Source organism: Macaca thibetana, chromosome 13, assembly GCF_024542745.1.
Source record: "Macaca thibetana thibetana isolate TM-01 chromosome 13, ASM2454274v1, whole genome shotgun sequence".
Taxonomy (NCBI): Eukaryota; Metazoa; Chordata; class Mammalia; order Primates; family Cercopithecidae; genus Macaca; species Macaca thibetana.
Window position 1 is genome coordinate 86580727 of NC_065590.1, and position 14637 is coordinate 86595363.

Sequence of the window (14637 nt, forward strand, 5' to 3'; positions counted from 1 at the left end):
GAGTTAGGGGGAAAAAATGGTAACTGTAACAAAAACAAATATTGGAGGACAGAGACTTGTAAAAATGGAAGTGTCGTTCTAGATACCACTTGGCTCAGCAGTGAACAATATTTAGAAGTAAAAGTGTAAGTATATTATTTAAGTAAGAATAGAATAATTCAAAATAAGATATAAACATGTTGAGAAGATGGCAGGAAGGAATGGTAGGGCTGTAAAAGTGAGCTAAATCCTCATCTCTCACAGCAACTCAGCAAGGGTAATAAATAAGTTATCAAGAAATGGCAAGATGATCGTAAGTGTTTAGATGTTTGAAGATAACTAGTGGAAGGACAGCTAAAAGAGTTAAGAGAGGCTTCCTCTAGGAAACGGGTCTAGAAATGGGAAATGATGGAAAAGGAAACTATGGTTTTGCACTAGAACCATTTCTGTGATATTTGATATGAAACTATATATGTGTGTGTGTTACCTTGATAAAACTTTAAACAAGGAAAGTAGAGGCAAAATGTAAAAATTAATAATCTGGGGATTGGGCATGGTGGCTCACATCTGTAATCCTAGCACTTTGAGAGGCCAAGGCGGGCAGATCATCTGAGGTCAGGAGTTCAAGACCAGCCTGACCAACATGGCGAAACCCTGTCCCTACTAAAAATATAAAATGAGCTGAGCGTGGTGGCACATGCCTGTAATCCCAGCTACTCTGGAGGCTGAGGCAGGAGAATTGCTTGAACCCGGGAGGTGGAGGTTGCAGTGAGCCAAGATCGTGCCATTGCACTCCAGTCCGGGCAATAAAGAGCGAAACTCTGTCTCAAAAAATAATAATAATAATCTGGAACTAAAATTACAGATGGTTGAAGCCACAGGGATGGAGGCAGGATGGGAGGAAGGCACGGGGAAAGTGCAAGTATGCTAAGGTCATGCCTTGTTTAGATGAGTAATTCCAGACAGCAAGAGAAAATAAAAAGTAAGTTTGCAGTTCTTAGGTAAGGCTTACCACTAGATAAATAAAAATGGAATTTATACTTTCAGATTGTTAATGAAAATAAATTTGTTAAATCCTGGGTAGGGAGGAAAATTCATCATTCACACTAAAGATAAGAGTCAGAAATAACAAGAAAGCATAGGATATATAAAGCAAGATGACTGGAGTCAGACCAAATAGCTTTGATCTCAATATATATGAATATGTTTAGTCCCTCTATTTAAGAAACAGAGACTTTCAAATTGCATTTTTAAAGAAGTTCGCTTACATGATTTCAAGAGACATACTTGAAACAAAATGACAAAAGATTGAAAATGAAGGGAAGGAGAGATGCTGGCAAAAAAAGAAAGCAAGATAACAATAATAATCCCAGTCAAAATGGAATTGAAGGTACAAAGCATTGAATGCAAATGTTCTTACCAGTACAAGAAAGCCACATACATTCATGTTATCTCTGGCTTTCTTCCTCTTTCCTAGGTATTTGACATCTTGAAAGTGAGCATCACTTTGCTTATTTTGCAGCCAATATAATGGGACTAACTCTTATTGAAAACTCCTAGAGATCTTTAAACGTATTTTTAAAAATAAATAATCCTTTTGTTTCCTTTAAAAAAAAAAAAAAGCCAAGAGATTTTCATGTTAGTAACTGTTTGCATTTTCTTGGCATACATGATTTATTGGTAACAATTTGTGCTTCTAAGCCTTAAATCGAAATAGCACATATTGATCTGGTACAATTGCACACACCATCTGCTGTGGTATCTGACATTGGGCTGTGGAACTGTTAAACTTTTGCTATGGAGAAGCTAGATGAGGTTGGAAGAAGGTTCTTTTAAATGAAATGCTCTTGTTTCCAGAGACTGTGCATGTTGCCTGACTCACATTCCTCTGTTGGCCTCACCCGTATCTCTCATCAGATAGCACATGCCAAAAGAAAGGAGGAACATGAATTTACTAAAATTAACTTGAAATTTGTGTTTGTTCTATATATTCTAAATGTTTGACTTTTTATTTTTTAAATGTAGCTAATGCTGCCTACCTTGGGGGCCAAGAAATGATGGAGGTGGTGAAGAGAGATGACGAAACCATAAAGGAGCATTTATGTAAGGTAATCACTTTAGTGCTGTAAGGGGATAGATAAGAAGTAGATGGGCAGATATATTTATGAAGGCAAAGGACTAGAACTAGTTAGAATCTATAAGACTTTAAGGGTTTGTAGAATGACACAGAGTTCTACTTCCAGTTAAAATTGAAATTATCCTTGAAGGTTGCGTAGAGAGTAGTAAAGCTGATTGCATAGTAACTTAAATATTTTTTATCACCTGTTTTTGTTGAATTAATTTTAGAATCAATACTTCTCTATTTTGTCAATACATTTTAGCCTCTCTAGGCCTTCTACTGAGAAAACTCCATAATATTTATAGAATAAATGAATTATGTTGGAATATAAATGAAACAGTAGAAAATACATTATATGTTATATGACCTCATGACTAGTGAGCCTTTCTTATTCTCTAATGTATTAGAGTAGGAATGTCCTGCTCTGACCCTAAGATCAGTTTTGTGAAATATTCAACATTTGGGAGTTATTCTGCAAATACACACATATTTGGAAGCACCAGTCTCTGAAACTATAAGACTAGGGTTTAGTATATATGTCTAAGGTCACCCTAGAATTTGAATGACTGTGGTACTCCTGTGGCATCATTTGTCTGGCTGTCCATTCTGAGTAGGACAGAGCTGTACTAATACTATAGCCACTAGCCACATGTGGTTATTTGTGGCTAGCCTTAATTGAGATGTGCCATAAGTGTAAAACACACATTGGATTTCAAAAGTTTAGTTCCCCCAAAAGCAAAATATTTCACTAATTTTATATTGATTACCTGCTGAAATGATACTACCTTAGATATAGTGGATTAAGTAAAACATATTATTAAAAATAATTTCACCCATTCCTTTATACTTTTTTAAACATTGTAACTAGGAAATTCTAAAATTGCATATGTACCTTTCTTTATACTTCTGTTGGACAGCACTAACCTTGAACTTTACAATTGGTGCTGAACTATGACACCTGCTGAAATGATCCCTGCTGAGTGGCAAACTCTCACAGGACTCAGGAGCAATCCACAACTGAAATACGAGACAACCCACTGGACTTAGAATGTCTTTATAAACCTTGATACATTTGACTTAAACTTTTCTACCTTGTTAATTCTTAATTCCATAACCTCCCAATACAATTATCTTAAAACAAGAAATGTATATGTTCTTAAAATTTTTTTTTAGAATATTTAAAATATTCACCCGTAGAGGACTTTTGAAAATGCCAGTGTGTTTTTGTCTCATGGCCATAGTAGTCATCATATTTCTAAAATAGCAATTGGCTAGAGATTGAAATTTGGAAACCAGAAGGAAGCCCTCACTAGCCGAAGGGAGCGTGCTGGGGCTTCAGGGGGGCCCTCTCTCCGGGGCTTTCAGCTACTTCCAGTCACTGAGCGATGTGAAAATACAAGAAAAACAGTATTTTATTTTTCATTTAAACTATAAGTGAATCTGTTTCAAAAATGCATTTAAGTTCTTCCAGGTTGGGAGTTCATAAAAACAGCTCAACTCTCAGTTAATAATAAGACTGGCAGATGCTCACTTCCAAAATTCACACTTGCTGAACGACTAGACCCATCATGGGTCAGAGCCTGCCTTACCACCTGTGGAAGCCAGCTGCTATAAAATACTCATCATTTCTGGATTCAGCTTGTGTGTTGTGCTCAGAAAAAGGTCAAAGAAAGGTGCTAACTTATTCCTGTCCTAAGTGAAATCCATATGCAAGTGTAATCATTCCCAGATAGAGGACTGTTCGTGGTAATTATGTCAGGACTGTAAGTTTACTGAAATTTTATGGGGGAAATATGGGGGTATAATGGTAGATGGTAGACATTTCAAGGTTAGTATTAACACACAGTCACAGGACTAAACTTTTTCAACTCCAGGCAATAGTTTTGTTTTTGAGATAGCGTTAAATGTACTTGTAGAATATGGGGAAACAAAGCATTGTTTCATTTAATCACGCAAAACTACCTTGCAGTTAATTCATTATCCTTTCCACCAGCAAAATTCAAGCCCTCCACTAGAAAAATACAATTACAGCTCCTAAGTGAAACTAGGTACAGAGAGACAGGAAGTTTATTGCAACTTTTTGTTTCTGTAATAAAAAGAGGAAACATGCTGTAATTTAATATTGGTAGAAGTTGAATCAACATATGTCCCAATCTGCTTGAGAAAATAAGGAAACTTAAAAGTGCACATAGTTCTAGGAAGATAATGGGCATTGCCTCCTACCTTCCAAACACCCCCAATAACTAGTCAAACTAAAACCAATGTCCAGGATTAGAAATATTCCTATTTAGGTGTCTTAATCAAGGATATTCGTTCCCATTTCCACCCAAACAAAGGCATTCAGAAACTGCAGAACTATCCGGGACTGTCCAGTGTGAATAGTCGTCGAGCCACACATTTGTTGAAAAATCATTTCCTATATCTCAGTATTCAACTAAAAATAGTTCTGAAAAGTACATCTTTGTGCCATCCAGCCAGAATGTCATAGGAAAGTTAGTCTAAGAATAAGCTTTCTACTGTATCATGCAGACAGTTTTCTACTTCTTTCTCCTCCCCAAGAGAACTATCATACCGTAATCTGCAGGCTTTGGTTCTAAATCCAAATTTTCTACCACTGGATTTCCATTTGACACAAGAAGAGAGCTTTTTATATGCTTGAGGAAAATGGGCATTTTTAGCTCTAAAAGATCTGTTGGGCTGATTATCCTCCTTCTGAGGTCCAGTGACTTTATACACAGTATTGGTCATAAAGTAATTTATTTTATTAAAATAATTTTTCTTTCCTGGAGCAAATATAACAGACTCATAGTTGTTTCCAAAGGAGTATACCATGGTTTATGGCATCATAGGTTATTTCTTTTTCCTTTTTTATGTTTTTTTGAGACAGAGTCTCGCACTGTCACCCGGACTAGAGTACAGTGGCATGATCTCAGCTCACTGCAACCTCCACTTACCAGGGTCAAGCAATTCTCTTGCCTCAGCCTCCCGAGTAGCTGGGATTGCAGGTGCCCGCCACCACACCCAGCTAATTTTTTGTATTTTTACTAGAGACAGGGTTTCACCATGTTGTTCAGGCTGGTCTCAAACTCCTGACCTTGTGATTCACCCACCTCGGGCTCCCAAAAGGTGCTGGGATTACAGACATGAGCCACTGAGCCCAGCCTATAGGTTATTTTGTCATTTAACTAAATCCTGCTTGTCCAGTGTCATCCCCAAGAGGCCTTCCCAGTCCTTGGTTTTGGTTAGATGTCACTTCCTATGTAAAGTTACATTGCATTTATCACACAGTTTTTAAACGATCAGCCTTCACCTTTCCCCACTTTGAGGTAAGAAACTGTGTCTTCTTCATCTTTACATCCCCTAGGGCCTAGCATAATTCATACCTGGTAAACAGTCAATAAATATGTGCTAGAGAGATGGATGGTTGGGGAAGCCATTAATTAGAGTGTGGATTCTAAATCTTTTTTGTGCCATGCATCTCTTTCGCTCTCATAAAGTTTTTGGATTCTACTCACAATGATGTTCTTAAGTGCATAAAATATACAAGATTACAAAAGAAAGAAGTTGTTGGATAATGAGATATAATAGCAGTCAGAATTACTTTTTTTAAATTTGTAATGATGAGTATAAATAATTTTTTAGTTACCTTGAGCAAGTTAGTGTGATTTGAAAATACTTACCATTTTTATAGATGACAAAATATAGGCATTACTAATATTATGGCTTGTTGCCTGTATTCATAATTGAAAGAAATACTAAATTTTGGTTAGAGATTAACAAAACTAAACATGTAAATGTTTCCCAAGTTCACATAACCCCTCCTGCAAACCCCTGCACCTGTACACCGCAAGCAAAGAAGCCCTGCATTAGAGAAACTAGAAAGGGTTAGGTAGCATGATGTTGTGGCTTAGGCACTGGCCTGAGAACAAGAAGTCATGATATGCCACACTAAAGAGACTGTTTTGGGGAGCTATAGAAGGATCTAAGCGTGGGGGTAACAGGGTGACAGTCAAAACATTTGACAACCATGTGATATAGGCATTGACCAATCAGAATGTATGCCAGCTATGAACAGCCAGTTCAGGGGCACTAGTTCATATCAGTTAGCCCTAGTGATACTAACAAATGAGAGGGATTATTTTGAGGGAAAATGTGTGGTATAATACTGGAAAAGGATGAAATATGAGTTGGGGAGCCTGTTTACAAGGCTTTTGTAAGAACTAAGGCATTGGGATTGAGGATGGAAAGATTTAGGAGATAGAATCAAAGGTATTGAGTACTCACAGGATATCGGGGAATGGAGAGGAGGAATCTAAGATTATTTCTCTGTATCTGGACTTGGTAATAAGATAGGGAATATGGGAGGAGAAGCAGCAGCAAGTTATGGGAGATGGCTGAACAAGTGGTTCATTTTAGTACTTGTATTTGAGATGCCAGTGGGACATGCAAGTGGATCTGTGTCTGGCAGGCCCTGGATGTATGGGTATAAAGCTTAGAAAGGTATTTGGGGCTGACTTTTGATTGGGGAGTGATGAGGCTGTAGTTAAAGCCAGGAACATGGGTAATAGCAGCCTAAAGAAGTATACAGAATAAGGAGAGAGGACTTCTAATGATTGATCGTTGGGGAACCCAGCTTAAGGGTTGAGAGGAAGACAAGGAGCCAATGAATGAATAGGATGGGAGGGGAGGTAACAAGGGTGGGAATGAGAACCAGGATGAAATAAACCAAAGGAAGAGAATCAACTGTGCGTTTTCGCCACCCCAGTCCCAGTTTGTCTGGAAGCCTCTGGAGTATTCTCTGTTTTATGAGGCACCTGGTGTGTCGGAGGCAAGTAAGAGGTCAGCACTCCCTTGTTCTGTCACTGTTCTAAGCCATAAGGGATGCATGTCTCATTCATTGAAAAGTGAACTCATGTTTGGTTTATAAACTTGAAGTTTTCATTTCAAACTCACTTAGGGGGGAAATTCTAAACTGCCATGACCACGTTTGGCCCAGGCTTATGGAAACAGCTGGTGTGTGCTACTGCCAGACTGAATCTGAGCATCACTATCAGTAAGTAGGAATCTGAAATTGTTCCAAAGAGAACACATGGAGTGCAGCTTTCAGATGACGTTAGGCAGTGGTGGAGGGGCTGCCTGCAAGGTGGTGCTGCCCCTGTCCCCAGAGGGCCAGGCTAGGCCTACAGTGTGGCTTGGGAAAGGGGCAAGTGTCCTCAAGAACAGGAGCTCCTCTGCTATTACTCTCTCCCCATTCTTCGTAGCCTGCCTTAGCCCAGAGATGTGTGTTGCCTTTGGGAGCAAACCTTGTGTAGTTGTTTGCAGATTGGGGCATGCAAATCCTTCTGACATGCACACGTCCTGCTGGGTGCAGCATAGGAAGTGCTCCCTGGACCGGCTCACCAGGACTGCCTTTCCGCCAAGCCTCGGTGTTCTGAAATGGATTGTGTTAGTTCTGCCTGTTTAATTTGAAGCCTGTCCAGAATGTCCTAATCATCCTGAAAATAGATAGGTTTGTTTTTATCTCAGTATTTTGACCTTGAAAGCTTTATTTGGGCAATTCTGTTAACACATCCTGCGGTTCTCCAGTGGAGCCTGGTGACTGAGGGAAAGCAAACGTGCTGGAGAGCCGGGCTCCCAGAGTCTCAGCCGAGCTTCAGACACCAAATCCATCCTTGCTCATGACCCTGCGTAAGTTACTGGACCTCACTGTGCCTCCTTTGTTCATCAATACAATGGTTTAATAATAGTATCTAGCCTCATACAGTTATTCCAAAAATATGCTATAATTCAGACCTTGTAATTCAGACCTTATAAGAGTATCCATGCTGGGCACAGTGGCTCACACCTGTAATCCCAGCACTTTGGGAGGCCGAGGTGGGTGGATCATGAGGTCAGGAGTTCGAGACCAGCCTGGCCAACATGGTGAAACCCCATCTCTACTAAAAATACAAATATTAGCCGAGCATGGTGGTGCATGCTTGTAGTCCCAGCTACTTGGGAGGCTGAGGCAGAAGAATTGCTTGAACCTGGGAGGCAGAGGTTGCAGTGAGCCGAGATCATGCCACTGCGTGGGCGACAGAGCGAGACTCTGTCTCAAAAAAAAAAAAAAAAGAGAGTATCTGGAATGTACTAAGCATTAAATAAATGTTTTTATTACTATTACAAAGTTAATTATAGCCTAGTTATGCTTCTGAGTACTTTAAAAAGATTATTTGCCTAACTGTTCCTCCTCTCACATCCCCTTTTCAGATATTTTCATTGTGTTAAGGAAAGGTGTTAGTGATGCTGAGTATGTGGCCAAGAGACCCTAGAATGCCCAATGCCATTCTAAATAACAGCCACCACTCTGCATAAGATGCCTCAAGGAGCTGTTGTATAGGAACCATAATGAGGGAAAACACAATAGTACTTGATTTTTACCAAGACTTGGGCCCATTATTCTAGTCCAGAGAAGTCTGATGAACTGGACTTGGCCTTTCTCTCAGTTAGTTGAGTAAAACCATTCCAGTATATCTGCCCCCTTCTTGGGGCACAGATCCAGGGAAAGACAGAAACACAGGAGGAGACTGGCGCCCAGGGCCTCTTACTTTGCCGGAGGGCCTCGCCAGAGGAAAGCAGAGGCCCTGGGTTAGCGTCTCACTGCAGTCTCACATGAGAAAGAGACAAGCCAGTCACTCAATGGCCTCGTGGCTTGTATGTGGGAGGGGGAGGATCCTGGCCCTTTACATCTTAGCCACACAGAAAGGAGAGTGCTGCTCTGCACACCACTGTATACGCAGATGGTTGTTCCAGCTATTGGAGAGTGAGCCACACAGTGCCCCATGGGACCTACTCCTCCTTTGGCGCTCCTATTCCTGCTGCTCCCCTCAGAGAGAAGCAGGGTTCGTGGGCCGGAAGCATTTGTGTTTTCACCTCCATCCTCAGCCACTTTTTAAAAATCTTTGGAGATTTCCGTTCTCATTTTCTCACGAATGGTAATTGAGCCAGTTAGGAATAAACGGAAGAGAGGAAACAAGGTAACTGGAAAAAATGAAGTCCCTAAACCATCTCCCTTTCTTTAGCAGTTCTGCAAGTTCCTAAAAACAGGGGCTCAGAAAGACTGCAGTGAAATGTTGACACTTTGCAACTGCCTGTGTTCCCAACAGGGATAAGATTTTTAAGTAACTGAAAGGAGATGCTTATATCACAGAATTGGTTTCCTTTAACATTGCAAGATTGGGGCTTACATGTCTTTGACTCTGAAGGGAGGGGAGAGGTAGAAACCTGCTGCTGTCATCCAGACTATCTGGACTCTCCCCAGAAATGGGCATGCATTGGAGGACCTAACAGTTTATATCCTGAGCCCGGGAAAGCTGCAAGGGGATGAAAACAGAAGATAAAGGCGGGTAGGGGGCCCTAGCTGAGAAGTAGGGGGCCTATATGTGTAGGTACTAATTTGATCCCTTGGTATGCAACCGACTGCTTTATATCTGACCTTTTGCTTTTTTCACAAACAATGAAACAAGCAAAAAACCCGTTCTAGTGGGAATTATTTCAAAGAAGGAAAGAAAACCTGGAGAAAGCAGGAATGACATCTTTTTCTTAGACCTCTGGAAGAAAGGCCGAGAAGATAGATCTCTCTGAGCATCTGCGTCACTCCTCTTTGGTCACTGTCTCTGGTGCTGGCTTCCTGGTTGCCCTGCCATGCAGTGTAAGCTGCCAGGGAGCTACAGCTGTTTATGAAGTGCTAACAGAAAGCCTTGCATTGCTCAGAAAAGCAGTGGGCATTACCTTCACTGCTGCAGGAACCCATAGGCTCACCCTGTGAGCCCACCAGGAAGAAAAGTAACTCCCAGAATGTCAGTGTCTTCCTTCATTTGGAAGATGCTCAACCAAGGATAGCCAAAGGGCACTATAGCTTAGGCTCTAGGTCTCCTTTATGAGGAAAAGTAGGTTTTATTATAAAAGTAGAAGCAGAGAATCCACTCCAGGAGCTGACTGTTAGTGGTGGCTTGCCAATAGGGTTGTGCTTCACTGTTTATTTGGTTGGTGACTTACCTTCTACCCCATCTGTCTTTCTCTGCAATCATGTCTGGGGAATACGACATATACATTTTTTAGAAAATGGGTAAGTATATGGTAAAACAACTTTGCTTTAGATTGTAAAAAATGTTTAATACTTATGTATTTTCTGAGCCTGACTATGTCAAAAGCAACTTATCAGAATAGAATATCTTTTCTCGAAGGCTGATTTAAGGTCATGTGGATTCTTTTTCCTTGACCAGGGCACAGCTCCCATGCCAGCCCACCCCACTATTGCCCAGTCTGTGTCGAGGAGCTCCCTTTGTCCTCACCTGTAGAGCAGCAGCCTTTAAGAGTTCCCACTATGTGTAAAGCACTTGATATACTTTGTTTTCCAGTCCTCAGAACTAGCCCACTGGTAACTAGTTCTGTCTTACTTTACAGATGAGTAAACAGGCACAGGGAGGCTAAGTAACTGGTCCAGGGTCACAGCACCAATAAATGGCAGAACCAAGATTCCAGTCCAGGTGGATATGGCTCAGTGACCCGTACAGTCTTAACACTGCACTCACTGCACTACGCTCTTCCGGCTGCATAAGGAGCTTGAGTAGTTTCATAAATTACTTCAGAATAATATAAATAAAATTACTTTACCACACTGTGATATAAAGACATTATGAGAAGCCCTTTCACTCTCAACGTGTACCACCCTGCTCAGGCCTGCACTGTATTACAAAACAGGCAGCCCACAAATTGACTACCCGAAGTAGTCTGTGCCAAGGGCTCATGAAACGGAATTTCTCATTGGAAACATTTCAAGTTGTATTGATGAGATCTCGTTTGTACCAAACTAGACTTTGTGATGAATTATGACTTAAAGAGCTTCTAAAATTCAGTTTATCCATAAGGTTAACAACAACTATATATTTTTTTTTTCTATACATAAATATATATGCAAAACAAATATATATGCAAATATATATGTAAAACTTTCATTTTATTAGCCCTTTTATTCCTGTAATGCCTGTAGTCCTACTGTCCTATTGAATAGACAGAAATAATTCAGATAGATATTTTTATTTGTGGCTTTTAAAATTTTTATTAAGATGTTGCTATGTCACTGAAAGTGAGTTTTGTTAGTTATTAGCTAAATCATAAGATGCTTTCTAATATTTCTTTGTTCGTACTATAAGTCCGCTATTAGTAATGCATAAAAGCTCACAACTCCACATGTATACTAAAACAAAGCTTTGTTCACGTTCACTCCCTCAGGGCAGAATTTGGGTTTTCATGCTTTGGGGTCCCGTAGGGCTTTGTCCATACCTCTGTCTGCCTGTTGTGTTTGAGAGCCAGTTTATACAGGCCTGTTCTCTCACCCAGTCTGTGAGCTGCTCCAGGGCAGAGACCGTCTTACACACTTCTGAATGTCAGCCACTTAGCCCAGTACCAGATATGGGATAGATTCAGAGTCATTTTTGGGGCAACTCATTTTAATCTATCAGCTTCAGTAATTCACTGTCCAAAAGTACCCATTTGTAGACCCCCAAAAAGTGGAAGAAAGAGAAAACACGGAGGAGAAAGGACAAACATGGGGACAAGCTGCAGCAACCTGCAGGGATATTTTAGGAGGGACGTGTCTCCTTAGGCACACACTAAAGAGTTAAAGGGAAGTTCATCTATGAGCAAAGAGACCATAGTAACCATAAATCCACTTTCCTGCAGAAAACACAGGAGGAAAAGCTAAAGCGTGGTTCTGGGGAATCAAAATTTAGAACTGAAAAAGTTACATTTTGTGCTTAATAGAAAACAATGGGTTACTTAACATGACAATTTGGAAACAGAAAAGTTTCTATCACAATGATGTATACTTTTTATCAACTCTCATGAGTACCAAAACAAGTGCTAAGGAGAAATACACTACAGGAAATAATTTATTTTCTTCCAAACCTTTGAATGTAAACATCCTGCTGATTGCCTGTGATTCTTTGTTAACAATACCAGTACTTTCACAGCGGTTATCACCCCCATGACACACAGTGCCTCAGAAGAGCTACATAGACTGTGAGAAGGCTTTAAATAAAGGTAGTTAGTTGGGAAGGCTGGGTGCTGTGGCTCATGCCTGTAATTTAACTACTTTGTGAGGCTGAGGTAGGTGGATCATTTGAGCCCAGGAGTTGGAGACCAGCCTGGGAAGCATAGGGAGATCTCATCTTTACAAAAAAAATTTAAAAATTAGCTGAGCATGGTGGCATGCAGTTGTGGTTCCAGCTACCCTGGAAGCTGAGGTGTGAGGGTCACTTGAGCTCAGGAGATCAAGGCTCCAGTGAGCTGAGATCACACCACTGCACTCTAGGCTGGGCCCAGAGTAAGACTTTGCCTCAAAATAAATAAGTAAATAAAAATAAAGATGGCTGGGTTAGCTCCTGTTGACAACTCTCACACTCTGTTAGTTTTCATATCCAGTTTAAGACCTGTCAGTTGTCAGGTTTTGTGTTTTTATAACATGGGTCTATTTACTGGAATTGTAAATAGTAGCAAAAGGTACAGGTTAGGAATGTTGTCTGTGGATTTGTAGCCCAGCTCTTCAATGCAGAATTGCTTGAAATAAGCAGGTTAATCTTGCTAAGCCTCAGTTTCCTTTTCTGTAAAATATGGGTACAATACTTTCCTTAGAGTATTGTGTGAGGATACAACAAGATAATACATGTAAAGTGCTTACTTAGCACAGAGCCTGGCCATTACTCTCAGCCCATCGGCTCATCATGTTGCATTGCGATTCATTTTTACATACCATTAAATAAGAGTATGCACTGTTAACGACTATGTTTTTGGTGTCCAGTTGTTTCTCTTTCTTTCTACTTCACCCCTCCTCCCCCATCCCCCGCCAGTGCCACCACACACTCCATACTTTCTCATTTTCCTGTCCAGGGCTGCAGGTGCAGAGTCCTCTGGTCAGATCTATTGCCTGTGATTTATAATTTATAGGGAAAAGGAAGTATCTCAAGCCAGTGTACGTAAAGGCATTAGATAACCACGTGTTTTACTTGTAAGCCAAGACTTTCATAGGAAGCCCTTTAGAGAATATAGCCTGAAAAAGAACTAGTAAAAGAAAACAAAATTTTAAAAAATGTGAGCCCACCATCATCAGTTGGGCGTTTAACCGAATGGGGCCCACTTCAAACGGTTAACAATTGTAGAGAATTGAGAAATAAAATCAGATAAGCATACGGGAGGTCTAGACTCCTCACTGTTCTGCTGTCTTGAACACTGACACCACTCTTTGTTGAGGTTCCCAGCACATGCCTTGGACATGTGCCCCATAATTACTTGGACATATCTGTCTCTTGATACCCCGAGGTGGGTGTCAGGTCCCTTAATCCATGTTGATCACCCCTGCTCAAATCACTGCTTTAACTGCATGCACAGGGATGCTCAGTGCTGAGGGCTCATCAAGCTGGACTTCTCATTGGAAGCATTTCAAGTTGTAATTGCATCACAGAAAAGTAAATGGTACGTTCTTCATGGAAACAGTCTGAAATGTCAGGCAGAAAGCAACAGTGGTGCGTAGTGACGCTCTTCTTGTCGAGGAGACTGCATTAGATGAGGTCTTTTCTATCTGGCTTTCCTTTAAGCTGACTGCCATTATCATAGGACTTCACACTGTAGCTTGTACTGGAGTGAGGGTCCTAGAGTAGCTGCCTCAAGGTCCAGAGATTTTGAGGCGAGAGCATGCCCTGGAGCAGAGGAACAGACCTGATGGGCATGAACCCAAGTCTGACTTTCCAGATTTCTCAGCAGTGTTCCCTGTTCTGAGGAAGTGCTGAGTTAACTGCATAGCGACTGTTCCTTACCCTATTTCCTGAATACAATAGAAAAGATTGCTGGTGGTAAGTGTAGGGAGTAGCTTAGAGAGAGCCTAATGTTGTCAGCACTATTGGTAGATAATTGATACCTGCAAATAGTTTGTACTCTTGACAGTATTTCAAGGCAAAGCTATAGTAGGGTAGTTGCTGAGAGATCCTGGGAAACTTGTTTTTCTACTACTGGACAGGATGGTCTCCCACTGTTTGTGAGGTTGCAGCATTTTAGAGCTATGGAAAGAGCTGAGACCAGGAGGAAGAACCAGGCAACTGCTAGGCCCTCACACTCTCCAGGAAACAAAAGAAGTTCTTACTCTGCTAAGAACCATGGCAAAATGAATTTTGGCTTTAGGGGCTTTGGAATGCCCAGAAATGGTTGGAGTAAGGAAAAGTAGGAGAATGTGAAGAATGAATTAAGTGATAAATCTGTAAGTTGCAGGCCCTCTGCAGCGTGTAAAACTGGAACCCCAGGTAACAACCAAGAAAACCTCCATGAAGCTGGAATACTGTGCAGTCATAAAAAAGAATGAGTTCATGGCCTTTGCAGGGACATGGATGAAGCTGGAAACCATCATTCTCAGCAAACTAACACAGGAACAGAAAACCAAACATGGCATGTTCTCACTCATAAGTGGGAGTTGAACAATGAGAACACATGGACACAGGGAGGGGAACATC

The 14637-nt window shown here is 40.8% G+C and overlaps 2 protein-coding genes across 4 annotated transcripts in view; both read left to right on the plus strand.

Annotated features, from left to right (window-relative positions):
• HS1BP3 (HCLS1 binding protein 3) overlaps window positions 1-14637 on the plus strand; it is a 642583-nt gene that overhangs the window by 556002 nt on the left and 71944 nt on the right. The gene's annotated exons all lie outside the window — the stretch shown is intronic.
• Window positions 1-14637, plus strand: part of LDAH (lipid droplet associated hydrolase) — a 147842-nt gene that overhangs the window by 129290 nt on the left and 3915 nt on the right. For all 3 annotated transcript variants that reach the window (XM_050754596.1, XM_050754599.1, XM_050754597.1), the window contains one exon: window positions 2005-2087. In XM_050754596.1, the coding sequence (XP_050610553.1) occupies window positions 2005-2087 (83 nt within the window). Of the gene's footprint in view, window positions 1-2004; window positions 2088-14637 lie in introns of those variants that run through there.